At 39.4% G+C, this 27,878-nt stretch overlaps 1 protein-coding gene and 1 long non-coding RNA gene across 3 annotated transcripts in view; both read right to left on the minus strand.

The window, feature by feature from the left end:
• Positions 1-1,899: 1,899 nt before the first annotated feature.
• Positions 1,900-27,878, minus strand: part of ADARB1 (adenosine deaminase RNA specific B1) — an 81,766-nt gene continuing 55,787 nt past the window's right edge. For both annotated transcript variants that reach the window (XM_063317786.1, XM_063317785.1), the window contains 5 exons: positions 24,907-25,055; positions 23,739-23,907; positions 21,547-21,728; positions 5,344-5,522; positions 1,900-3,570 (listed from right to left, as the gene is read on the minus strand). In XM_063317786.1, coding sequence (XP_063173856.1) covers positions 3,394-3,570; positions 5,344-5,522; positions 21,547-21,728; positions 23,739-23,907; positions 24,907-25,055 — 856 coding nt within the window. In that variant the 3' untranslated portion in view covers positions 1,900-3,393. The remainder of the gene's footprint in view (positions 3,571-5,343; positions 5,523-21,546; positions 21,729-23,738; positions 23,908-24,906; positions 25,056-27,878) is intronic.
• On the minus strand, positions 25,314-25,722 carry LOC134489089 (uncharacterized). The gene is made up of 2 exons (XR_010067076.1): positions 25,617-25,722; positions 25,314-25,393 (listed from the first exon to the last, which is right to left on the minus strand). It is a non-coding gene; the product is annotated as an uncharacterized LOC134489089 (long non-coding RNA).

Genomic DNA, 27,878 nt, shown 5'->3' on the forward strand with positions numbered 1-27,878 from the left:
GGAATACCTGGCCCCACACTCACTCCTGCTCACTTACACAGCAATAAGCGATGGTTCAGGCCACTCTAATACTTAAAAAACAGCCTGTTTCAAGCCAGAAACTGCAGAGAATTTACAGTACACTTTAATTACTGTTATATACAAAAAAGCATTATTGGGAATGTCAGGATGACTCACAACCAGGGTTGCCAATCAATTATGGAAAACAAGTCAACGATCCTGTAAGATTTAATTAGTTTTGTTTTTTATTTGTGCTGTTGAATCAGTTGTCAGAAAAGCAAGACTTTTCCTTGTTGCTTTTTAAAAAAAAATTAAACTAACTCAATAGATATTCCGCTGGGCTGTTCTCAGACTAAAGGTCGATCAGATCTATGTCCTCGGCCAGACCCCCTGGACACCAACCATGAACCAGGCTGCTCTGCTTCCAGATTTGGCTCAGACAGGAAAATGTTTTATTTTGACAGTTAGCAATCTTATCTATCATCTACTTTACTTTCCAGTTGTTCATAATTTGGCTTTGATCATCAGTACTGGAATATGTTTTAGAGGGAACTTTTAAGCATGTGGATGTGGCTGTCTCCTATTTAATTCAAGTTGCAATTCTGTAAGACATTGCTCATTGTCATTTAAATGTGCTATATAAATTATTTGTTTTTGCAGATGAAATTTTGTATGGTTCTGTCAATATAAGAATTTATTACTATTGTGCCTATTAAGTCTTTTTAAGTGAACTATTTTTCCTTTTAAACAAACAAACAAAAAAAACACAGGTGCTTGTTATCTGCAGTTTTGCAACTACTAGCAACTAATTAGAGATCCAATTTCAATAGTTGCAGAAGGTTTTTTGCCTATCTGTTTTTCACCACGTCTGGTTCCTTTATGCATGCACTTAAATATGAAGTGGACTTTGTGCATGCATAAAGTACATTTTTTAAGGGTTAGATTGAGGTCATCTGTGCAAAGTACCTGTATTTGTTTTTTTTTTCCTTGCTAAGACATGATGGATCTTGACAGATCATCCCAGCCATGAGGCTTCATGTGGTTCTCAGCAGCAGCTGGCTCTCTCTGGTGATGGAGATGCCACATGGCTGACTTCTGCACTCTGCACGACATTTTTACAGTCTCTCCGCTGCATCACTGGATATCAGTGTTGTCTGCAGACTGCTGGCAACCATCTCTCAATTGCATCATTAGCTGCTAGTACTGCCCACCGACCACATATTTGCTATGAGTTTGCTGTGAGGACTTGAACATTATGTGAGGAACTCATCACTGGGTTGACATTTGCTTGGACTGAGCAAGGACAGAAGGAGCAAATATAGACACATTGCACAAATGACTGTTAGAGGAGGAAGAGAGGAAATACTCATGGGAGGAAGAGAGAACCACAGAGTCTGGAATCCTCCCACCCCTCCCCCCGTCTGCCCAAATTCCCAGAGTTCAGGTCTCATTATTTGTGATTTCCTTATCCACAGTTTTACACCGGAATGGAACCCTTGAGAAAGACAAGGGCCATCTCTACTAAATACTGAATAAGGCTTTCATGGACATGCATGTATTCTTTCATGGTGTTTGTATCTATCAACAAAACACAATGTAGACAGTCATATCCAGACTCCATTCAGAAGTGAGATGCTAGCTACTATTTCTATCTATACATATCTTCACACAGATATTTAAAAATACTTATAGCTGATGTGAAACCTTCAATATGAACTTCACATCATACAGAGGCCAAGTTATATGTGATATACATCTAGTATTACACCTGAAATTCCTGGCACTGATTTAGCAAAACACGTTACCGTTATTTCTTTCCAAGCATGAAAACAGTCAGGATTATGAACAGTGCTAAACCTACATGACATACTTTGCTAGAATGGAATTGAAAAGACCAAACTCTATTTTTTATTTTATTGTTATTAATTTTGTTTTAGCTTTACAGTTAGATTTCTTTATTACTGGAATAAAATTCTAGCACAATTTCATGTTTATAACTAACTTCCTCTGGTTGAGATAAAGCTAGAGGTGAGGTATCAATCAATAAAAAGAGTAAATGCTTTGTGAAACATTGAAAGTGGGTAGGAGAGATGGCTTTATGGATTAGTTAGCTCAATACTAGGACATATATACACTGAGTTTCAGGGTGAGCCTTTGCAGTGAATAGTCTGTGCAGCACAGTTGCCATGATTGTTAGGCAGAGGATCCTCTGGGGAGACTGAAGACCTATGCTCAGCACAGGTACTAATTCCCTCTGCCAATATTGCTGTCTTTGAGAGATCCAGACACGTACAAACATGCTTATGGATCAGGTACTTCATAAATAAATAGGTGCTTGACATTTATTCCTATTATACTAGATCAATCAAAACTACATTGCAGAATAATCTGAGTAGGTAGTTTTATATCCATATGTTTACAGTCACAGGCAGCATAACCTCATAGTTATATACAGTTTGGCTGAAAATAAGTTAAATCTTTAAAGAGCATATAGTTTAACTTAGAATAACCTTTCACTTCTTTAACTGTTGTGGTGGTCATGTGCAGGTTTTTGGCAAATCAGCATATTTCTCACAAAGGAAAAAAGTGTTCTGAAATGGCCACTGCACTGATAATGTTACTGTGGTACTTAAGGAGGTTCCTGTGAAACATAGAACCACCCACATCTAAGCTGAAGTCTACACTGTTTTAGTTTACAAAAAATTTCCAGTTTACAATGGTAAAAACCAGTAACATCACAATGTATATAAATGCTAATTGAAGACAAGTATTTTAAAATGGAATAAAAAGTAGCATGTTAAAAACTGTATCACATACACACAGCAAAGACAAAGATTTTCAGCAGCTGTGTTTGGGGGGGCGGGCAGAAGCAGGGAAAACTATCTGTCTAAACTCCAGTCCAGTTTTGTAATTTGTATCATTCCTATGATATTAATCAATTTAAAAATAAAACTCTAAAAGTGCGTATCTTTTCTTTTTTTCTTTTTTCTTTTTTCTAAGGCTCTGAAAATAGAACACAAAATCAAAGTACATACTCAAGTCGCATGTAAAAATCCTATCCAATGTGCATTATATATGCAACTGACAGCAATGCATTAAAATAATTGTTAAAAACCGTAGATGAGTTCTTGAAAAAATTGTACTGAGGTTTTTTTTCCTGCAGAGATAAAGTCTTGAGATAGTAATCAAACAATTTTGTTTTGATTCCAACCTAGTTACTATATTCCCAGTTTTTCATTAGTTTGAATTAACTCAACAAAACAAAAGCTAATTGGTCACAAGTTAGTTCCCCAAACCACAAAAGTTTAAAAGCTGCTTTTATAGATGTACAGATGAAATGTTGATACAGGAACTGGAGCTTCCATCAGAGTCCCATGAAGTGCAAACCATAATTCAGACAATCAGGGAAAATTGATCCTGTTCTATCGGCTTCTCCACCCAGGCCCCAAGGCCAGCCTTCAGAAATGCTTTAAACAAACAGTCTTTGGCAGTTTGATATTCCACAGCTACCTGTTTTGTTTCATGATACATATTTGGCTTATTGACTTTTGAATGAAGGCTGGCAGGAAGCTGGAGAAATCAAAGAGAAAAAAAGAGACGTAACATAAAGCAACATCTTGATTGCTCTAAATTTTTGCAAACTGAAACCCAATGAACTGATTTGTTTTCTTATAAAACTTTCCATTAGAATCAATACCTAAATCGATGTCAAATGCCCCATGTCCCTCCTCCTATTTTGTAATTTCAACATTAAATTGCAATCAAACCCACAAATAAGTAGTAAGCATCCAAAAGCTGATGCAGAATTTTACTAACAGATAAAAGCATTTGGGTTTATTCATTTCTGTTTCATGGTTCATTCTCCTTTAGCAAGGGCTGTTGAAAGGAGAACAGTCCCCCAAAGGTTATGTGAATGACACTCAGCAGGATGAAGACACCTACAGTAAGGGAGGAGCGTCCCATCTCGCAGCCTATCCTTTTCCTGAAGAGAATGGGCTCATGGGCTACAGCCAATGCTCCATCATGCAGAGGCAGGTGCTTTTGATCTAGCTGAATGAGTGTAATGGAGAGAGACATTCTTATCCCCCCAGATATTTTTAAGATTTTTTAAATTAGGTTTCTTTAAATAGATATTTTCAAGTGCCCATAATATATTGGGGTAGTCACATTCTTTGTTTTAAATGTTTCCTCTATTATTTATTCATGTCTTTTTATTCTTCTCAACTCAACAGAATAATCGGAAGAAGTTATGTCAAAGGGTCTTGTCCATTAGCAGGATAACTCCCCATAGAATGAAAATAGAATTTGATGTGGGGAAGAAGTTGGCAAGACAAATCCTAAGCTCAAAAGAGGGTTAAGTCTGGCCAGGGGATGTGGAGCAAAACATTCCAGAGAAAATTGCTCCGATTCACCGCCATGAGCTGGGCAGCAGCTCACAATCTTACTGACTGTTCATTCTAAGCCCTACTCCCTCCTACATGACCCAGACAGGAGATTATGTAGCCTGCCCTGTATACAAACACGGACAGAAAAAACACAATGGGAGAACAGAAACACCCATGCAGACTCAACAAACATAGGTTTGTTACAAAGGACAATAGCCACTGCTGGTAAAAGGGTTGGAAACCATTTTAGAAGCCATGCTCTATGTGTTTTCTGTACCTTGTTATTGCTTAAAATGAATATGTATAGTTCAGGGTTCCCCAAAGTGGTCAATATCAACCCCCAAGGGTCAATGGGGCTACCCAAGGAGCCGATGTTATTATTAGTAGTATTGGTATTGGTCATACTATTAGTTAAAGTAGTATTTATTAAATTATTTTTCTATCATAAATGTTTGGGGGTTGATGAACAATCTGACCCCATGAACCCCCAACTTCATGAAGGGATTGATAAGCTGAAGAGTTTGGGGACCCCTGGTGTAGACATTTTCTCAGATCATTTAGGCCAAATTTCTTAATATGGCAGTTACAGGCAAAGGTTTTCCCCTGTCCTGTTTTCTATAAATAGGAGATAGGAAAAAGTATCTACACTTTTTGGCTCTGCACATGTTGCTGAATGAAAATTCCCTACATTTCTTATAACTGATGAGGCTGGCTGGGGCTCCTGGGAGTTGCAGTTCAGCAATATCTGAACCATCCTGCATTGACTCAATGAAGCCAATGTGTCCAAGCTCTATTGTTCTCAGGTTGTTCTGGGAGCAGCAGCAACAATAAAATCATCTTTGATGTTTCTCAGATTTCACACCTTGAAAACATTCAGCTCTCAGAGATAAGATCAGATTTACTATCGTAAGCCCAGTAGCCATAAAGTAACACTGGACTGTCTATTTTTTAAACATACCTTTGCATAAACACGCATCCAGCGAGTATATAGTGCATGCTTACAAAGGCGGGATGCACGACCAAGCTCATCCTTGCCTGTTGTAGCATTAATCACTTCCAGGCCAGCATCTCCAACTGTCCAGTTTACACTGAAATTAGGTGCTTTTCCTGGCTGACGGGCTTCAGCATTGCTAATACCTGAAATAAACAAACCAAAATGCTATCAACACCTGGAAGAAAAGCTTTCATTCTTGCTTCACCTGTAAGATTCTCATTCTAGTTATTCTGAAGAAATTGCTGAAAAAGTGGCATACGCCTGTTGTATGCTCTTATTTTAAAGCAAGGATATTCAGCTATAAAAATCTTAATTCCAATTCAATGAATGGAGAATGAATAGCTAGCATCACATGTGCATTGTACACGTAAAACATATAAACCTATATAAGACAAAAGTACTTGTAAAGTATAGTTTAGATTTAAATGTAACTGAAATCCAGATAAGGGGAAAAGGATGTTGTTAGAATTCCAAGTAGAAAAGAAAACAATTTATGAACAGACAGTAACTTCTATTCCCCAACGTCTTTCTCTCAAAACTCCTGTATGAGCATCTGAGTTCTCCAGGGCAAGATGCTCCTCATTCTATTCTTTCAAACACCATACAACATCCAGTCCTCAAAACTGAGATGGAAGTTCAGTATACAGCAATGCTTGGAAAGATGTTTAGTTTAAGAAACCAAGCAATTGAAGAGATTAACAGCATAGGAAAACCAGGCCACAAAAAGCATCTGGAAACATATTTAGAAACTGTATCCTGCTATGGGGTAATACCCAAAATGGTTATGAAATTCTATAAGTAGAAAGTGTGCATGGACGGTAGTTATATTTTAGAGATCAAATCATTTCCAATGTTTAATAAAAGTTAACATACAAGATCAAGCATGTGTGGGCACAAAAGCAACAATAATGGTACCTTGAATTTTATTTATTTGATTCAGTGAGGCATAATGCTAGGAAAATTGATATAAGATTGCACCTTAATTCTCTTTTATGGAGTGGGGGTTTCATGTAAATTAAACACCAATTTGCAAAAGCGGTATATTGCTAACCAATCTACTTATCTATATTTTGAGAAATCTCCTTGCTAATTTCATGACAAAGCAGGTTTATGACTATAAGAACAAATGCAACACTAAATTTAACTTTCTCCATGGTACTGCGTAACGGAACCTCTAATAATGTAAACCCAAAGAAGTCTTGATTTCTTCTTGAGAAGAATTATGTGGATCAAAATAATTGGCTATAATAAAGTATCTTTACCCTTAATAACGATAACCAGAAGGATATCTGGCTAAATTCCTATGGAAACACAACTCTACTCCCTCACTTAGATTAACTAGCCAAGAAAAACTTGCTAGGGGCCTTTTTTCTTAGAGTCTTCTCAAGAAAAGAAGAAATGAAGTCAAGCCCTGCTCTGGGTTATATGGAGTGAGAGAGGTCTAGGACTCAGGAAAGAGTCACATGCAGACTCCAAAGGTCAAGAAGTAATCAATTAGGCTGTAGAAGAGTTTTGATTTTATTTTTGACCTGATGAAACTGTTCTGTTCTGTTTGATGAAACTGTTCTGTTCAACACTGAAAGGTCTGGCATCAAAAAGAGTAAAAAGTGCCAAGATGAAGATGGAACAGGTAGGTGCCAAGAGAAGCAGTGGGTGAGCTGGGTATGAAGTCCTCCTAATATGTCCTCAAACTGGGCAAATATGTCTTCCTTCCCATGTTTACTAGGGTGAATCTGAGAGAATAAAAAAGCAACTGCAGAGGAAAGCAGAAATTAAAGAGTACAGGTAGTCCTCACTTACTAACTGCAATGGGGATGTGCAACTCTGTCACTAAGTGATGTGGTTGTAAAGTGAAACATCACATGACCATGCCCAACTTACAACATCAGTTCTGGATGCAGTCATTAAGTGAATCACTGTGGTTATTAAGTGCGATGTCACATGACTGCAACTTGTGACTTCCTGACAGCTGTGAGGTTTGAGCCTGCTTCTGACTCCGAAATCGAAACTTATACAGAGTCAGAAGGGGAAAACAAAACTTACCAAGACGGATTTGGAGAAGCTGAACCAGGAAGTGATTCAGCAGAGTGGGAAAATTTGCAAATGCAGATTGGACAAACTCCGGAGGGGGATTTGAATCCTCCAATCAGCGCTCGAGACAGGAAAGCAGAGAAGTGTGCGAATCAGAAGGCAGCCCGATTGGCTGCAGAAGAGAAAAGGCACAGAAAGGAATGTGTTAAAAGGCAAGCACGCATTGAGCAAGCTGCTGGAGACAACCAATCCGTCCAGCTCACAGCAATTGCGGAAGAGTCCTTACCAGCGTCAGAAGCCTTGCCTGTAGCCAGCATGGAACCAGCGCCAGCATCTTCTGCCACCACAGACCTGCCTGCTGCACAAGCCGCTCCAGTCTCCCTGCCATTCCTGCGGAGCACAGTCTCGTGTCCAGCTCCAAGCCTCACTGTATCGCTCTAGCACATTCCAGGTGTGCTCCCAGATTCCAGCCTTGCCTAGACTCTCCAGTCCAGTTCAGTCTTGTTCCCAGCTCTCAGCCTTGCCTAGACTCTCCAGTCCAGTCCAGTCTTGCTTCCAGTTCTCAGCCTTGCCTAGTCTCTACAGTCCAGTCCAGCTTTGTCTCCAGTCTGCAGCTTTACCTACACTCTCCAGTCCAGTCCAGCCTTGCTTCCAGATCTCAGCCTCACCTAGACTCTCCAGTCCAGCCTTCAATCAGGGAGTTAGCTGAATTCTGCCTTGCTGTTCTGCCAGTCTGATCCTGCAGCCTTGCCTGTTCATCCGTCATTGCCTGGGTGGTCTTGATTGGAATTGCTTTGCCTTATTTATTCACCAGGACTTTACTGTTGTAAATAGTTGTTTTAAATAAAGAGTTTTGATAATAATTCTGTCTGGCCACCTCATAGTCTGAACAGGACACTGGCTTCCCCACTGACTTTGCTTGCCAGATGCTGGCTGTGAAGGCTGCAAATGGCGATCACGTGATGTTGCGCTTAACAACCGCGGTGATTTGCTTGAATGCGCTCCGGTTGCCCAGTGCCTGAATCTCAATACCATAACTGCAGGGATGCTGTGATGGCTGCAGGTTCGAGGACAAGTCATAAATCTCCTTTTTCAGCACTGTTGTAACTTTGAATGGCCACTGAATGAGCAGTTGGTAAGCAAGGGCTACCTGTATACTAAATATCTAGAGGTTTCCAATTTTAAAGACTTCTGAGACAATAAATAGGAGTGCTCTGCCGATAAGCTTGTTGCTGGGCTCTGAATGGACACCTGAGCAATAGCAGTCATTGACCCAAGACACAGATCTATCCTCATGTAAGAGCCATACCTGCATAGAAATTTTATTAGCCATACAACCTACAACTCAGCTCAGTCGGAAATGACCAGGAAATGTCTGGCCAGAATGGAGCCAATCTTTATTGCATAACTCCAACTCAGCCAATAGTGTACTGGGATTCCCAAGCAGGCCTATCAATGTGTCCATACCAACTGGGGTAGGAGAGCAAGTTGTGTGAATTCACAGATGACCACTCAAAGAACTGCAGTTTCAGAGAACTTATCAATCCTTCATCATACTCTCCATAATTCACATACTTGGGTGATTAGCAAGCTTGTTATCTGGAGGAATTCTCATCCCTTTGGAAGTGAAGGTCCAGTCTATAAAACTAGATGGTGATGGAGGGCTAAACTCATGTACAGGTAGTCCTTGGGTTACGATCATTCATTCAGCAGCCGTTGAAAGTTACACCAGTGCTGAATGAGTGGTATTTACAACAGGTCCTTGGAGTTCTGGCTGCTGCAGCATCCCCACAGTCATGACTGTGAGCTGGGCAGTTGGCCCCCAGATTATGACTTTGCAGTGAGCTGCAGTTACATGATCATGATTTCCAACATTTCCTGCCAGGTTCCCACAGGCAAAGTCAATGGGGAGGCCAGCAGGAGGTCGGAAGTCGCAGTCACAAGAGATCCTCGCTTAATGATCCATGTGGTCCTCACTTAACGATGGCAATTAGGACTGCCAGAACTGCTGTCACTAAGTGGTGTGGTCACGTAATGTTGCGCTTTATGACCATGTTGCTTAGCAATGGCAATTCCAGTCCCAATTGCTGTCGTAAGCCAAGGACTACCTGTAGCTGCCCACACAGTTCTGGCAGGAGAGTTTGTGATACTTATTTGAAAAACAATGAGTGGGAAGCCCATGGCCTTTAGACAGGCCATGAGAAGATAAAAATAAACATGGGTGGCAGTATAATGGCACTGTACAGTGCAGATAAAAAGCAAGAGGAGTGCAATGAATGAAGTGATATTTCCTTCGGAAGGAAGAAAATATCTCAATGACTACTTTGTCCCTATAAAACTTGAGGAAAGCAGTGTCTCTCTGCAAGGTGCACAGTTCTCCAACCCAAATAAGCCAGCATCAAAGCCACCAAAAACGCTGTCTCCTATGAAAAAATCTGAATTGGGGTAGTAGCCATATTTGGATGTTAACACAGAAAGAACAAGGGGAAGGCTAATGCTAGAAGCAGAGCTATGCTAGAGGACAGAGATGTATTAAGCATAAAATGCTTGATCAGTGGAATGGAAAAAACAGAAGTACTTAGAGACAAGGGAAAAAAGGGAGATGGCAGCAAATATATTTTTTATTGAAGAAAGGATAAACCCTGCTGTTTTAAGTAGAGGAGAAAAGCCAAATGATGGCCACAATGCTATAAATGGTTAAACTGTTGCTTCTGAATGAAATCCCAAAAAGATGTCCATTTGACTGCATAGGAAGCCTTAACAGAAGACAGCTTATTCTATTTTGTCTCAGACAGGTTGTAAAATTAAATCCTATAGTGTAAGGTGCAGAAAAGAAGCATCTTTGTGCCACCTTGCTTATGTACCAGATGCCATGGAACTGTCCATAATTTAACAGTTTAGTTATACAGACAGTCCAGCAGTCAGAACAGAACACCTTCCAAACTGGGAGAAGCTGAAGCTCACTGATGTGATGAACTTTATGCCTAGACCAGGTATCTCAGAGGGCTCGAAGGCAGCTCACATGTGGATGTGGATGCATCAGTATACTTAAGCTTTGGGAACGAGTGAAAGACACATCATTAGTGAAATTGTCTGAATTTGGTCACTGTTGTTGTTAGTTGCCATCGAGTCATTTATGACTCATGGCAACCTTATGTATAACAAAACGAAATGCTGTTCGGACTTGCGCCATTTGCCTGACTGTTCCAATGTTTGCATCCATTGTTGCTGTAATTGTATCAACCCATCGCACTGAAGGTCTTCCTCTTTTCTGCTGGCCCTCGACTTTACCAAACACGATGTCCTTTTCAAGCGATCGGTCTTTCCTGACGAAGTGCCCAAAGTATGAGAGTCTAAGCTTAGTTAACATAGCCTCTAGGGAACATTCTGGTTGTATTTCTTCTAAAACTGATTTGTTTGCTCTTCTGGCAGTCCATGGTATTTTCAATAATCTTTGCCAATACCACAATTCGAATGCATCAATTCTTCTTCTATCTTCCTTTTTTAATGTCCAGCTTTCACAGGCATATGTGGCAATTGAGAAGACCATGGCATGAGCCAGACGCACCTTTGTTTTTAAACTGACGTCTTTACTTCTGAAAACTTTTAGATAGGTCTTTGATGGCAGATTTTCCCAGAACAATACGTCATTTGATTACTTGATTCCCTTGGCATTGATCATTGATCCGAGTAGAATGAAATCGCTGATGACTTCAGTTTCTTCTCCATTTATTGTGACATTGTTTATTGGTCCATTTGTGAGAATGTTCATCTTCTTCACATTCAGGTGTAGTTGGTATTGCTGACTACAATCTTTGATCTTCATCAGCAAGTACTTCAAGTGTCCTAACAGTCAGGAATCACGCTGAGATGAGGAATAGGTCTCTAGTGTTTATTACTGCTATATAAGACAGAAAATCCTAACAAACTGAAGAAGCGTGGGAAAACCCAGACAGATAAACCCCAAAAGTTAAGGCGGGTCTGTTCTGTGTCTCTTTGAATGGCTGCTTAATTCCTCAGTACTACGCATGCATTTTCCCCCCTGGATAGGGGCCCCCTCCTGCTCGCCATCAGTACTCATGACATCAAGTCTTCTTCATTTCCAGCAAGCAAAGTTGTACCATCTGCATATCACAGGTTGTAAATGAGTCTTCCACCAATTCTGATATCCCGTTCTTCTTCGTACATTCCTGCTTCTCGAATTATTTGTTCAGAGTACATATTGAATAAGTAGGGTGAAAGTATACAACCTTACTGCACACCTTTTCCAATTTTGAACCACTTGGTGTCACCATTTTCTGTTCTAACGACTGCCTCTTGATCCATGTACAGGTTCCGCAGGAGTACAATTAAGTGCTCTGGAATTCCCATTCTTCGTAATATTAGCCATAACTTGTTATGGTCCACACAGCGAAATGCCATTGCGTAATCAATGAAACAGAGGTAAACATCTTTCTGGTATTCTTTATATTCAGCCAAGATCCATCTGACATCAGCAATGATATTTCTCATACTGTGTCCTCTTCTTAATCCAGCTTGGACTTCTGGTAGTTCTCTATCGATGTAAGGCTGTTGAATTATTTTCAGCAAAATTTTGCTAGCATGTGAAATCAACGAAATTGTTCAATAATTTCCACATTCTGTCTGATCTCCTTTCTTTGGAATGCTTCCACTGCTGCATCTGATTGTTGAAATATCTCAATTGGTAATCCACCAGTTCCTGGAGCCTTGTTTTTCACCAATGCCTTCAGTGCAGCTTGAACTTCTTCCTTCAGTTGTTGTTGGCGATCACTCGTAGCTGAGAAAGATTGTCTTCCAGGATTAAAATCTTAATGGTGGATCCGTAAGTGGCTGTAAAGGCCAATTCTGGATCTGCATAGCCTCCCATAAATTTTCAGGTGGAAGACGGTCACAATGAGGATTTGCTTGACGTGCCTTCCTCTTAGCTCGCTTCTCCCTTTTGCCCTGTACTCGTGCTTCTTCAAAGTCCGTAGCGCCTTTAATAAGGGCTGATCTCCAATTTAAATGCTCATGAGTTAGGACTTCCCAGTTCTCAGTGCTGATATTAAACTTTTTAAAATTAGCTTTGAGAACATCTTTGAATCTCTTTTGCTGTCCACCAATGTTGTTTTCTGTTCTTAAGTTGGGAGTAAAGTGGCTGCTTTGGAAGACAATGATCAGCCATTCGAACAACATGGCCGGTCCAGCGAAGTTGATGTTGGATGATCATTGTCTCAACACAGGTGGTCTTTGCTTCTTCCAATATGCTAACATTAGTCCGCCTATCTTCCCAAGTAATTTGCAGAATTTTACGGAAGCAGACTTGATGGAATCTTTCAAGAAGTTGGAGGTGGCGTTTGTAGAAAGTCCAAGTTTCACAGGTATACAATAGGGATGGTAGTACAATGGCTTTGTAAACAAGCATTTTGGTCTCCCTGTGGATGTCCCAATCCTCAAACACTTTATGCTTCATTCGGGAGAAAGCTACACTCGCAGAGCTTAGACGATGCTGAATTTCAGTATCAATATCAGCTTTTATAGATAGATGGCTGCCAAGATAAGGAAAGCGGTTGACAATTTCCAGTGACATACCTTCAAGCTGAATTGATAGCACTGTGGAAGGATTAGTTCGAACTTGCTGGTAAAGCACTTTGGTTTTTTTTAATGTTAAACGAGGCTGAGCTTACCGTATGCTTCTGCAAAGATGTCTAGGATAGTTTGGAGATCTTCTGAGTGCGTGCAGACTACATTATCATCAGCATCTTGGAGTCCTATAACAGAGGTTGTAGTTACCTTATTTTTGCCTTCAGCCTACTAAGATTAAAAAGTTTTCCATCTGTTTGATATATAATTTCTATACCACTAGGAAGTTTCCCTTCAACAAGGTGTAGAATCATAGCAATGAAGATAGTGAATAAGGTTGGAGCAATAACACATCCCTGTTTAACACTGGAACCCACTTTAAATGGATCACTTTGAGAGCCATCAGGATTGTTGCCATAATATCATCATGGAATAGCTGCAAGATTTTCAAACTTTATCAGGACATCTGATTTTCAAAAGGATGGTCCAGAGAGCGGTACCATTTATAGTATCAAAAGCCTTAGATCAATAAACGCCATGTACAGAGGGAAGTTTTGCTCCTTGCGCTTTTCTTGGAGCTGTCGCACAGTGAAAATCATATCTGCTGTCCCCCTGGAAGGGCGGAAGCCATTTTGGGTTTCAGGAGGATGTCTTCTAATATAGATAGGAGACAATTTGCAAGAATCCTTGCAAGGATTTTACCTGCCATAGCTAGAAGGGAGATGCCTAAATAGTTTCCACAGTCTGTCCTATCACCCTTTTTAAAAAGAGTGATAATTATGGCATCCCTAAAATCTACTAGAATCTCCTCTCTCATCCAGATTTTATTCACGAGTTTGTGAAGTTGTTGTGTAAGTCCAAGCCCGCCTTCTTTAAAAACCTCAGCAGGAATCCCATCAGGTCCACTAGCTTTGCTATTTTTCATTTGATTAGTGGCTTTTCTAACTTCCTCCAAACTAGGGGGTGCTGCAGGCTTGGCTCTTGTTTTTGCGGGATTTGCAAGAAGACTTAATCAGCCATAGTAGAGTGACAGTTTAGGAGATTGTAGTAATTGTTTTATTGTAAACTGCCCAGAGTCCCTTTTGGGAGATGGGCGGTGATAAATTTGATTAATAAATAAATAAATAAATAATGCTCTTTCCGGTGCAGTGCAATAGACTCTTTGTCCTTTAGAAGTTTGACACCATCTGTTGAACATAAGGGATTTGTACCATAATTTGTTGGCCCATAGATGGCCTTTGTGGCATTAAAAAAACCCCATGCATCATGAACATCTGCAAATTGTTGGATTTCTTGAGCTTTTTTTATCCACCATGTGTTCTGTAGTTCTTCTTTGGACTTCTGCCTTTGCACTGGCATAGATTTTTTTTTTCTTAACAGCACAGTGAATATCTTTTTGCCATATCTGGAAGGCTTTTCTTTTCTTGTCAATAATGTATTCAATCTCACTAGCATTCTCATCAAACCAGTCCTGATGTCTCTTGGTTTGATATCCTATAGTTTGTTCAGAGGCTGAAATAATAGAGGTCTTCATTTTAATTCCGTGTTCCTCAAAATTTTCAGGAAGTTCCAAAGGCAGGTGTTCCTTAAGAGTTGATTGAAAGCAAGCTCGCTTAGTAGAATCTTGAAGGGCCAGTATGTTCATTGCCTTGGTTTTCTTCCTTGGAGCCTACGATGAAGGACAATCTTTATGGCCACTGTACATCGAATTAACCAGTGGTCTGTCCAACAGTCATTGGCGCTCCTCATGGCTCTGGTAAGAAGTACATCACGGCGATCTCTAGCATGGACAATTACGTAATCTAGAAGATGCCAGTGCTTTGACCGTGGGTGCTTCCATGATGTTTTGAATTTATTTTTCTGGCAAAAAAGTGTGTTAGTTATGACAAGGTTACGCTCTACACATTTGGTCAAAGTAACATTCCATTCGTATTGCTACTGTCAACTCCTTCTTTCCCAATAATCCCCGGCCACAAATCAAAATCATGCCCAACTCTTGCATTGAAATCACCCAGGAGGATAATTTTATCTTCTTTTGGCATCTCTGATAAGATGGTGTCCAGCTGGGTATAGAATTTTTCCTTGAGATCTTCGTCTGTATCTAGTGTTGGTGCATAAGCACTTAGAATAGTTGCCTGTTGGTTTTAGGTGAGTTTTATTCAGAGAGTTCATAAACGTTCATTAATGCAAATGGGAACTTCTGACAAGAGCTTCGTGAGGTGGTTTTTAATAGCAAAGCCTACCCCATATATTTGTCATTCTTGTTCGGGCAGTCCTTTCCAAAAGAAGGCATAATCTCATTTTTCTTCCTTCAGCTGTCCCTCTCCTGCTCTTTGGGTTTCTTGAAGTGCTGCTATATCTATATTAAAACGTCTCAACTCCCTTCCTTCAGTACCGATGGTTCTTGATCATATTCTACCTCCTGAAATAGCTGAACATCAACTACTTCTTTTTATACAGTGATTCTGTATATTCCTTTCATCTTCTCTTAATGCTACCCGCGTCATTTAATGTATTGCCCATAGAATCTTTAAGGATAGCAACTCGGGTCTTGAATTTTCTCTTCAGAGCTTTCAGCTTGAGAAATGCTGATTGTGTTCTTCCTTTTTGGTTTTCTAGCTCTAGATCTTTGCATATTTCATCATAATATTTGGTTTTGGTCACTAGTATAGGGATTTTTTGACTCAGGGAGGAATCAGGAGGAAGATTTGTGCTATATCCATTCCTATAGAAATGGAAAGGAGATAATGAGGTCCTATGCATGCTATGGATGCATAGATGAGTGAAATGGAGGGCTGAAGTTACAGTTGCTATGAGGTCCAAGAGTTGTAGAATGAAGAACTCTTATTTTTTGTTGTTGTTAGGGGAGGGATACTTTGTATGAGCACTTGAAGTATAGGGAGTTGTGATAACAGTATGAAAACAAGCCACTTGATGGTATCTATCATTGTTCCTATGAACTGGATAACCTGCAAGAGGAGAGGGAAAGACTTTTCAGAATTGACCTGAAGACAAGGTTTTGTAAAAGGAGAAGAACTTAAGTTATATTGCATATAGATTTCCATGAGAATATGTAGCAACTATGACATATGTGGTGTGTGTGTGTGTGTGTCAAAAAGTCTCAGCAGTATGATTGAAACTCTACCCCCTTGTAATGTATGCTACCCGGCCATAAGCCTTAAGACTGTATACTCAGCAGAGAGCAACAAAGCAACTCTACATAGATCCAGAAAAGCGGAGAGGATGAGTAACAGTAAATACAATACAATACAATACAATACAATAATTTTTAAAATATAAATCATGTTAGAAAGAGGCCTCCAAGGGTGAATATGCCATTGTTCTGGCAGTCCCCCTACCCCTCTAGAAAAACCTGAAAAGTTTCAGTAGATGTCACAGCTAGCCATGTGGGATGGGACTCTCACCAAACTTTTTGGCAAGCTCTAGAAGGTCTTGATTGGGGCTCTGCGCAGTTCATAATCTATGTGCGTGAATCACAGAGACCACAATGAAGTATTTAGCCAATACCTACTATGCATTATGATTGACTATGTTAATACAGAATATTTTAATTATAAAAAACATTTTGTAGAAGGTTTCCAAAGTTGAAAAATCATGGAGAATATTGTTTCCAGTGTTTTCTTAGGATTAATTTCAACATAATGATATAATAATGTTAAATATTACAGAGTCTTGAGCAGTCGTCGAAAAGTTGAGAAATATTATCTATCAAAATGAGATGCTAATCCGCCAAGATTCATTTCTTCCACTACAATTATTTTTGTAGACTCTACAATCACTGTCTAGTCTTAAAGAAAAATAATAATCCAAAGGACAACTACTTTTGTTAGTATTTTGCCCTTCAGCTAGTGCTCTGTACATCAGAAGCTTGAAAATCCAGAATTTGTTATATTTATATTTTATAAATCTTCAACATTCTTTAAAAGATATTTCTCTTGTGAAGCAAACCCAAATGGACTAAATGGAAGCAATCTCTCAATCATGCTAAATATGATTTAATGATTCAGAGGGTCTTTTGGGAAAAAACTATTGCAAGGATTATAGATTTATTTTTATTTATATTTCCCCATTATTTTCTTTTTTTCTGTTCTGTTCCTGAGATTACTGATTTTCTATTAAATGAATCAGAAAGTCTTATAACTCATCAAAATGGCTAAACTACAAAGAATCTTGTAGCACCTTAAAGAGAACAAATTATCACATGAGCTCCAGTGGATCAATCCATTACAGACATGGAATACAAGCCTGGGAAAGAAGTGTTATAGAGGGGAGAAGACAGAAAGGGAGAGGGAATGATGAAAGGAGAGATAAGCATTAGGTATTGATAACAGCCATTTATGCATTGATTAGTTGGCAATAAGCAGTGTAATAAAAATCCTTGTTTTTTTTAATCTAGGAGAAATCATGTTAAAGTTCCTGATGACTTCCAGATCAGCTGTTTCCAGATGAAATTGTTCTGTCATTTATTTTCTCAAAGTTGGTTATGTTGAAATCAGTGACTTTGTTGTTTATTCGTTTAGTCGCTTCCGACTCTTCGTGACTTCATGGACCAGCCCACGCCAGAGCTTCCTGTCGGTCGTCAACACCCCCAGCTCCCCCAGGGACGAGTCCGTCACCTCTAGAATATCATCCATCCACCTTGCCCTTGGTCGGCCCCTCTTCCTTTTGCCTTCCACTCTCCCTAGCATCAGCATCTTCTCCAGGGTGTCCTGTCTTCTCATTATGTGGCCAAAGTATTTCAGTTTTGCCTTTAATATCATTCCCTCAAGTGAGCAGTCTGGCTTTATTTCCTGGAGGATGGACTGGTTGGATCTTCTTGCAGTCCAAGGCACTCTCAGAATTTTCCTCCAACACCACAGTTCAAAAGCATCGATCTTCCTTCGCTCAGCCTTCCTTATGGTCCAGCTCTCGCAGCCATATGTTACTACGGGGAACACCATTGCTTTAACTATGCGGACCTTTGTTGTCAGTGTGATGTCTCTGCTCTTAACTATTTTATCGAGATTTGTCATTGCTCTTCTTCCAAGGATTAAGCGTCTTCTGATTTCCTGACTGCAGTCAGCATCTGCAGTAATCTTTGCACCTAGGAATACAAAGTCTTTCACTACTTCTACATTTTCTCCCTCTATTTGCCAGTTATCAATCAAGCTGGTTGCCATAATCCTGGTTTTTTTGAGGTTTAGCTGCAAACCAGCTTTTGCACTTTCTTCTTTCACCTTCATCATAAGGCTCCTCAGTTCCTCTTCACTTTCAGCCATCAAAGTGGTATCATCTGCATATCTGAGATTGTTAATGTTTCTTCCAGAGATTTTAACTCCAGCCTTGGATTCCTCAAGGCCAGCTTGTCGCATGATGTGTTCTGCATACAAGTTGAATAGGTAGGGTGAGAGTATACAGCCCTGCCGTACTCCTTTCCCAATCTTAAACCAGTCTGTTGTTCCGTGGTCTGTTCTTACTGTTGCTACTTGGTCGTTATACAGATTCTTCAGGAGGCATACAAGATGACTTGGTATCCCCATACCACTAAGAACTTGCCACAATTTGTTATGGTCCACACAGTCAAAGGCTTTAGAATAGTCAATAAAACAGAAATAGATGTTTTTCTGAAACTCCCTGGCTTTTTCCATTATCCAGCGGATATTGGCAATTTGGTCTCTAGTTCCTCTGCCTTTTCTAAACCCAGCTTGTACGTCTGGCAATTCTCGCTCCATGAACTGCTGAAGTCTACCTTGCAGGATCTTGAGCATTACCTTACTGGCATGTGAAATGAGTGCCACTGTTCGATAGTTTGAACATTCTTTAGTGTTTCCCTTTTTTGGTATGGGGATATAAGTTGATTTTTTCCAGTCTGATGGCCATTCTTGTGTTTTCCAAATTTGCTGGCATATAGCATGCATTACCTTGACAGCATCATCTTGCAAGATTTTGAACAGTTCAGCTGGGATGCCGTCGTCTCCTGTTGCCTTGTTATTAGCAATGCTTCTTAAGGCCCACTCAACCTCACTCTTCAGGATGTCTGGCTCTAGCTCACCGACCACACTGTCAAAGCTATCCCCGATATTGTTATCCTTCCTATACAGGTTTTCTGTATATTCTTGCCACCTTTTCTTGATCTCTTCTTCTTCTGTTAGGTCCTTGCCATCTTTGTTTTTGATCATACCCATTTTTGCCTGGAATTTACCTCCAATGTTTCTAATTTTCTGGAAGAGGTCTCTTGTCCTTCCTATTCTATTGTCTTCTTCCACTTCCGCGCATTGCTGGTTTAAAAATAATTCCTTATCTCTTCTGGCTAACCTCTGGAATTTTGCATTTAATTGGGCATATCTCCCCCTATCACTGTTGCCTTTTGCTTTCCTTCTTTCTTGGGCTACTTCTAGTGTCTCAGCAGACAGCCATTTTGCCTTCTTGGTTTTCTCTTTCTTTGGGATGTATTTTGTTGCCGCCTCCTGAACAATGCTGCCAACTTCTGTCCAGAGTTCTTCCGGGACCCTATCTACTAAGTCCAGTCCCTTAAATCTATTCTTCACCTCCACTGCATATTCCTTAGGAATATTAGTGAGCTCATATCTAGCTGATCTGTGGGTCTTCCCTAATCTCTTTAGTCTGATCCTAAATTGTGCAAGAAGAAGTTCGTGATCTGAACTACAGTCAGCTCCAGGCCTTGTTTTTACTGACTGTACAGATGTCCGCCACCTTTGGCTGCAAAGGATGTAATCAATCTGATTTCGGTGTTGTCCATCTGGTGAAGTCCATGTATAAAGCCGTCTCTTAGGTTGTTGGAAGAGAGTGTTTGTTATGCAGAGTGAATTGTCTTGGCAAAATTCTATCAGCCTATGTCCTGCTTCATTTTGTTCTCCCAGGCCATACTTACCTGTAATTCGAGGTGTCATTTGACTGCCCACCTTAGCATTCCAGTCTCCTGTGATGAAAATAACATCTCTTTTAGGCGTGTTGTCCAGTAGGTGCTGCAGATCCTCATAGAACTGCTCTACTTCAGCTTCTTCAGCATTTGTGGTTGGGTCGTATATTTGGATCACTGTGATGTTAGATGGCTTGCCCTGAATTCGAATTGAGATCATTCTGTCGTTTTTTGGGTTGTATCCAAGCACTGCTTTAGCCACTTTACTATTAATTATGAAGGCTACTCCATTTCTTCTGTGGTCCTCTTGTCCACAGTAGTAGATCTGGTGGTCATTTGATGTGAAGTGGCCCATTCCAGTCCATTTCAGTTCACTGACGCCCAGAATGTCTATCTTTAATCTTGACATCTCACCAATAACCACATCCAATTTGCCCTGGCTCATAGATCTTACATTCCAGGTTCCGATGGTGTGTTGATCCTTAGAACATCGGATTCGCCGTTCACCACCAGCACCGTCGGCCGCTAGCCGTCCTTTCGGCTTTGAGCTAGCTGCGTCATCACGTCTGGGGCTAGTTGAGCTCATCCTCTGTTCCTCCCCAGTAGCATTTTGACCATCTTCCGACCTGGGGGTCTCATCTTCCGATGGTATACCGACATATCTCTGGTTGTACTGATCCATTTAGTTTTCACGGCAAGAATACTGAGGTGGGTTGCCATTACCTTCCCCAGGGATCGCATTTAGTCTGACCTCTCTGTCATGACCTTCCCGTCTTGGGTGGCCCTTCACGGTTTAGCTCATGGCATCATTGAGGTGCTCAAGCTCCAGCACCACGACAAGGTAACGATCCTTTGCTGAAGGAAATCAGTGACTAGAGACTTATAATGTTCTAAAGAGTCATTCCTTGAAATGTAAAGATCTCTGCATTTGTAATTCAGACTGTACTATTTGTATTTGTATAATTTGATCTTCCATGACAGAGAAATTGTTTTAACACAGTAGATAACAAGCTGGATTGCAGACCCATAGATCTTGGGATCTGGAGGCAATAGCAGCCAAGAAGAAAAGTGCTGGACAATGTATCTGTATCCTTGTTAAAAGATTTATGGTGGAACTTTATCTAATGTATAATTCTATGATTCTTTGGGGAAAGTTTTTTTTAACATAATGCAGCCATTGACAGCTTGTATAAGAGATTACTAGTGTACTTAAATTGACTTCTTAGCATTCCTGGTGAACATTCTCCACAAAAGTACCAACATTTTATTTTTCCTCAGCAGTTTTTAACAAAAAAAGCAGCCCTTGGCCCTATCAGCAGTCTTCTCACTCACTTTGCACTATGTTCTTAAATTACCCTAAAACAGAAAATTATTCACAATGTGTGGCTCTGTCCTCAGTTACTAAATGAATTAAAAGTTCAAGCAACATTCCCTGAATAAGGCATAGACATTTGCAGCCATGTGTAAAAACAGCAGGAGGCTTCCTCGTGCCCATCAATTCCACCATGTTTATCTCTAGTTTTGTACTGAACCTTAAGTCAATAACAACACTTAAGTTGATTCCAAGCTCTTGGAATAGATTACTACTTACCAAAGTTAACTTGTTATTTGCAATATTTTGAAAAAATGACAGCATTAGCAGAGAGTCAGTTTTTCTTTCATTTCATGCTTACCGCTGAGTAAAGGTCTGTTAAGCGTATAGAGAGGGGGTAGATCTTCGATCTCTGCTATCCGCTGGTATGCTGCCCTGGACAAATGATCTCCATGATACAAACTTCCCAAGATAATGCTTGACAGGTATATTGGCTCCACAAAGAGGCTAAGTAATGCTCCTTGAATACCAAGTACATTCCACCTAAAGGGAAACAAATAACATCATCTGCTTTAAGCATATGTCAGCAACCAAGCATGATAACAAGAGAGTGAAGCAAGTTTTTGTGTATGCTTGCTTCTTGAGAATCACCCTGCCATTTCAATAGTTTTTCAGCTTTTGTTAATTTGTTGCCAGTAGTGAGTGAAGGCACTGGTCTTCATAACAAAATAATACATTTCCTAGAATCCCATGGAAACTTAATCTAGTTTGTACAACTGCAAAAAGAAAACAGAATCCTTTTCCTGACAGTCGCTGTGCCTTATCAGTTGCCCTAACTTGGTCAAAGGAAAACAGAAGCTTGGAGTCTCTAAGACACAGTGTGACTAGTTTGCAAGATTCTCAGAAGGTGACGTCCTCTCACCTGTCACAATCTGGCTCTGCAGTTAGTGCACATCACACAGTACAGCTGTGCAGAGCATTCTCTGGTCAAGCTGTGTTGGATAAGCATTGATTTTTGAGGCCTGAGGATGTTGACAAAGTACTTGATTATGTTTACTTGACTAACCCTTTTTGGCTTGTTAGGTGGAATGGTGGGGAAGATGACCTGCTGAATCCACGTTATTGTAAATACCTCCTTAATGGCATCTTTAAGGGTGACTTTTGCAAAAACCTACTATGAACCCAATATGCTGGCTCCTAATACCCCTTCTGATACCACTGATCAAAGTACTCTTCTGGACAGGATATCTTAGTTGGGATATGAGGGAACTGTATTAGCATGGTTCCACCAGTATTTGGATAGGTGATTTCACATGCTGGTGCCAGGAGACTAATACTTTGCCCAGGATGGTTATGCTACGGTGTTCCTCAGTGTTTCTTTTACCTCCCATGCTTTTTAACATCTCTACTGAAAGAAGTTATGTGGATCACACTGAGTGTCACCTTTTCTTTTGATGTAATTAATATTTTTAACTAGTAACATGGGATGGTAATGGCCTGGATAAGGCCAATCAACTGGGATTTAACACAGTCAAGATGAAGATACTGTTTTTAAGTGGGTCATCCATCCAGTTAGGTGGTGTTCAACTGTTGACCACAGTCTGAACCGAGCTTTGAAACACTAGGAAACAATGAAATTGGCAAAGTGCTGGCATAATAACTGGTCCTACAACTGTATATTGCATTGGTTTATAGTAAAAATCTATTTTGCAGAGGTGAGAGGTTACATTTCATTGGCTAGCAAAATCTCTTAACCCAAGATAATTTTCATTACAAGCAATAGGGTTATATAGAGTCTGAATGTGCATAGATAAAAATTCATAATAGCTTAATATGCACTTCAATAAAACTTGAAAGGACTTAAAACTTAATCATATTTGTTATATGTTATCATAATAAAATTAAATGCAATTGAACTACTCTGAGTAGTATAATTAGATTGGGATATGCAGAACTGATTCTTACACATTTTGAGTAGTATGTGTTCTGAAATTTTCTTCCACATGTCTTGTGGCTACAACTCTGATTGACTTGTTTAACTCCCTTGAATGAATTAAAGATAAGCTATCACAAACCAGCTATGATCTATGAGAACTAGCAGGATGAAGTACTTAGACACTGAAAGAGAGAGTACAGAATCAGCTGCCTTAAACTCATCTAGATAGATAAGCAGAAGAGGAATCTATCTATATCTATAAATGTTCATCATATGCAAATTCTTGTGAGGGGAGGGGGCATACCCAAGTCATGCATTGCCTATCCATGAGCTACACAAGGGCTAGATAAGGCTACATGCAGTTATTGACAACCACCAAAAATCTGTGGGATGATTTATCTGCTTTTTAACAAGGAAGTAACAAGTAAAACTATTGTAGTACTCCTCCAGGGGACTTGACACACTGATGTTACTTTTAAAACTCTCTCAAAATGAAATAGGGTTGAAAATTGATAGTGTCCCTTCTTGGCCCTTGGGCCATAAAAATGTTGCCCACCCCAATCTGAAATATATCAGTGTAAAAAATCTGTCCCTTTGGCAGAAGAGAACCAGCTTACCTAGCTATCTTATCACTGCATGACATAGTAAGTAACCTCTCTCCCTGAAGAACTCCATCCCATGTCTGGATCGTAGTTGTAGAACGGACAGGGATCGTTCCTTCCCCAGATTCAATTTTTGTCCGTAGCTGACCTCTTGCTTTCCGGTTGGGGTGTCTGTCTCCTTGATCTGAATCATGCAAGCCACCATAGTTACAAAACAAGACATGAAAGATAAATATTAATTTTGATTACACACACACACACACACACACACTCTGTGTGTGTGTGTGTGTGTGTGTGTGTGTAACATTATTTTTATTTCTTATTTCAGCCAGGGAATTTACAGAACAGCAAAACAACACAAGATATAGTGCAATTAGGAAAACTGTTGTGTGCATTAGTAACTTTACACAGCATCTTATATACACAAAATTGATAACAGTATTTAGTCTTCTTTGTTAAGATTTCATGCATTCCAATCACAGAAACCTCAGTTAAAAAAAATACCTATAACTTACATATTCCAAAGCAATTTACACACAGAATTAGGTAAAGGTAAAGGTAAAGGTTTCCCTTGACGTAAAGTCCAGTCGAGTCCGACTCTAGGGGGTGGTGCTCATCTCCGTTTCTAAGCCTTGGAGCCGGCGTTGTCCATAGGACACTTCCGGGTCATGTGGCCAGCATGACGACACGGAACGCCGTTACCTTCCCACCGAAGCGGTACCTATTGATCTACTCACATTTGCATGTTTTCAAACTGCTAGGTAAGTAGGAGCTGGGATTAACAACGGGAGCTCACCCCGCCGCGCGGTTTCGAACCGCCAACCTTCCGATCGACAGCTCAGCGGTTTAACCCGCAGCGCCACCGTGTCCCTTACACACAGAATTAAAGCTACAATAAATAAGCTGTTGCAGGAATAAATGAGTTACAGACTATTAGAATTCTACACAGATGTAACTGGTTGTGTATCTTACATCTATGCTGGAAAGTCACAATGAAGTAATAGATTAACCCAGAGATGTTTTTTGTGATGCATGACAAGGCCAAAAGTGGTGTCAGCTTGTTTGTACTGTGCTGTTTTATATGAGTGGATTTAATTGATTTAGATATTAGGAACTAGGAGAACTCTCACTGTTCACTGTTTGGGCTTGATCCAACTACGCTCCACCAGAGAACTGATCATACCTTCTTGGGCAGCTTCGTGTGGTGAAAAAATCCGAGCATCACCACACGGGGAGGTGCTGATATAGAGATGAAACTGCACATTTTCATCCAATTTAAAGCCACCTTGTTCTGACTTGATGAAAATAGATTTTTGTTGGTCTTCCTTATTGCTGAAACAAAAAGAGAAAATATTATTCAGGTTGTGGGGAGGTACATCAAACAAAACCTAAAGTTTAGCATAGCTGGATCAAAGATGTTATGGCATAGTCATATATTTGTTGTAATAAATAAAAAATAATACTGAGAGGATTGCCAATAGAACTAAATTTTTCTGCAGATAATTAGGGGGGTTTTTTGCTTAAGTAACTTAGCAAAAAAACCCTACATTCAGTAATTTAGCAAAAAAACAAATTCTATTATAAATTAGATTAAGTAATTTAGCAAAAAACCCTCTACATTCAGGCATGGAATATATCAAAGGAAAAAAGGAAGGAAAATTAATTGCAATCTTAGCCATCTGGATTTTATCACATTTTATATTTTTACTGTTTCTTATATATTTATTGTAAATACAATAAATAAAATACGATTTTATGCAAAATATAAAATTGGTACTGAATTTTAAACTTTGTTTTATTGTAAACTGTCCAGAGTCCTCCTTCTGGGGGGAAATGGGTGGTGATAAAATTCGATAAATACATAAATACATAGATAAATAAATACACTGAGACCATTAAATAGTAGAAGATGGGAGATTAAACAAAAACAAGAACACAGAGAAAGTACTACAAAACCTGATCAATTAAGCAAAATAAAAAAAGAAGAAAATTTTGGTGTTAGATAACATATACAAACAACTCTTGTTGACTCAGTAAAAACAACTTAGAAAAAAACAACTGATTTATAAACAAATGTCTGAAACCAACCAAAGAAAAATCAGAAAGAACATTGGCTCATAAGTTTCATGGTCAATGTCTATAAATTTCTTCTGACATACCCAATACTCACTAACAACTAGAAAAGTACAGAAGCACACTCTTATTCACAGCCATTTTCACATCTTTTTACAAACATGCATGCCTTGCAACAGACTACTTACTACCCATTATCTTTCTATCAGCTTTTGCACATCTTAACATTTCTTCATCTATCCACCCCTGTTAAACACAGATACACAAATTCATCTATTTTCTCTATTTTTTCAATATTTATATATAATTTGCATTAGCTCCATTTCCCACAAGTTCAACACAGTGCACGACCTTTCCATTTTTCAACGTTCTCACAGAATGTATGTCTTCATTTCATTATTTTTTTTCCTGGGGACAAATATTTATACCATTTGCTTTAAAACCATATTTCCCCCTTCCAGCATTTCCTTTCATCAAATTTACCCCAATTATTTCATCAGTTTTATTGTTAATTTCATTAAATCTTCTGGAAGTTCCATGGAGATTTATTTGTTTTAATATGCACAAAAGCAGCAAGAAAAAGAAACAGAAAACAAATACGATAACAGACAGGAAACAAGGAAACAAAACATACTATGTTACATACCAGAAATAATTCAGCCTACTTTTAAAATAAATCATTACACCCTGACTACACAAAGTAATATTCATCAGTCTTTATACTACATTGATAAGCTGCCATCTGATAAACAGAAAATGAACACATATTTGTCCAATATTGTAAACCTGAGTAGCTTCCTCATACTCTATCTTCTAATATTTTTCATATAGAACTTGCACTTTCTTTTCCTGCAGTCATTCTACTTTTCTTTTCGTTTCTTTTTTCCTTTCCCTTTTCCTCTTCTTCCATGACCATTTTTCTTGACAGTACCAAAATATAGTGGGCCCAAATTCAGAACCTCTCATCATCCTTGTATCATTTACTAAATATCAGAACCTTTCATTATAATCAAATCAAACAGACTTTTAGATGATTCAGACTTCTTCCTTTAACATGTACATACACCAAACTAACACTTAACATGTATTCAAAATAAAGAGACCCTACTCTAAATGGATGCTCACCAATCACCATTCTCATTCATTCTTCAGTCTCTGAATAGCCCAGTCACTTTTTCTGCACTCTCCTTCCCACCCATGCATTCATATCATCTAACAGGATAATTCCACCCCCCCCCGAAAAATATTGCAGAATGTTGCATTTCCCCCCAAAAAACTCATCTCTGGCTCTTTCATTTATGGTCATTGTGGTGGTGGGACAAATGGCGTGGGGAAGAAATGGTGGACTGAAGACAGCTCTGCGAAAAGTGGAGTAGATGACTGCGGTGGAATGAAGAGCCAGCAAGTAGACCACCTTTTCAATAATTCCTCTCCAGACAAGGAGAGGACTTGAGATCGCCCACAAGTGCTCCAGATAGTCTCTCCTCATGAGGAGACCATAGGAGAGCAGTCTCTGGCAGGTTTAGAGCTCTGGCAGAGGAATAACCATCTTGCTCAAACTGCTGTTGGTAGCTTTGAAAGGACACTGCGTCCACATACTTCCCTTTCTAATCACTTTCGGAAATGGCTTGTTAACTGCTTTTCAGCTATTAGGAACCTTTGGACCACATGTTTTACGGCACCCGGTGAGTTTCCTTCAATCCTTAGTGAAAGAAGTTTAAATACAAGTTTTAAGGACTTATAAAAAAATTCTTTTGGAATAAACAGCAAAAGGGTGATTAAACCCTTTTGATTTTGAAAAGTTACAAATGAACCAAGGATTCAAATAAATTTGAAATAAGATTTTGGAATTATTAATAAAGAATCCTTCCTGTGGGAAAATGCTTTTGTTTTGATTTTTTTTTTAAAAAATAAGAGTTGAAAAATTGGAGACTAGAGGGAATTAGAGAGAGCTAAAGATTATAATTAAAGGAGAAGAGCACTCAAACTCAACTCACAATTACAGAATGAAGCACAATATTTTAACATTGGACATATTGAAAGATATTTTTGAACAATGGACTCAGAAGTTAATTTTAAGAG

Source organism: Candoia aspera, chromosome 1 (assembly GCF_035149785.1).
Source record: "Candoia aspera isolate rCanAsp1 chromosome 1, rCanAsp1.hap2, whole genome shotgun sequence".
Classification (NCBI taxonomy): domain Eukaryota; kingdom Metazoa; phylum Chordata; class Lepidosauria; order Squamata; family Boidae; genus Candoia; species Candoia aspera.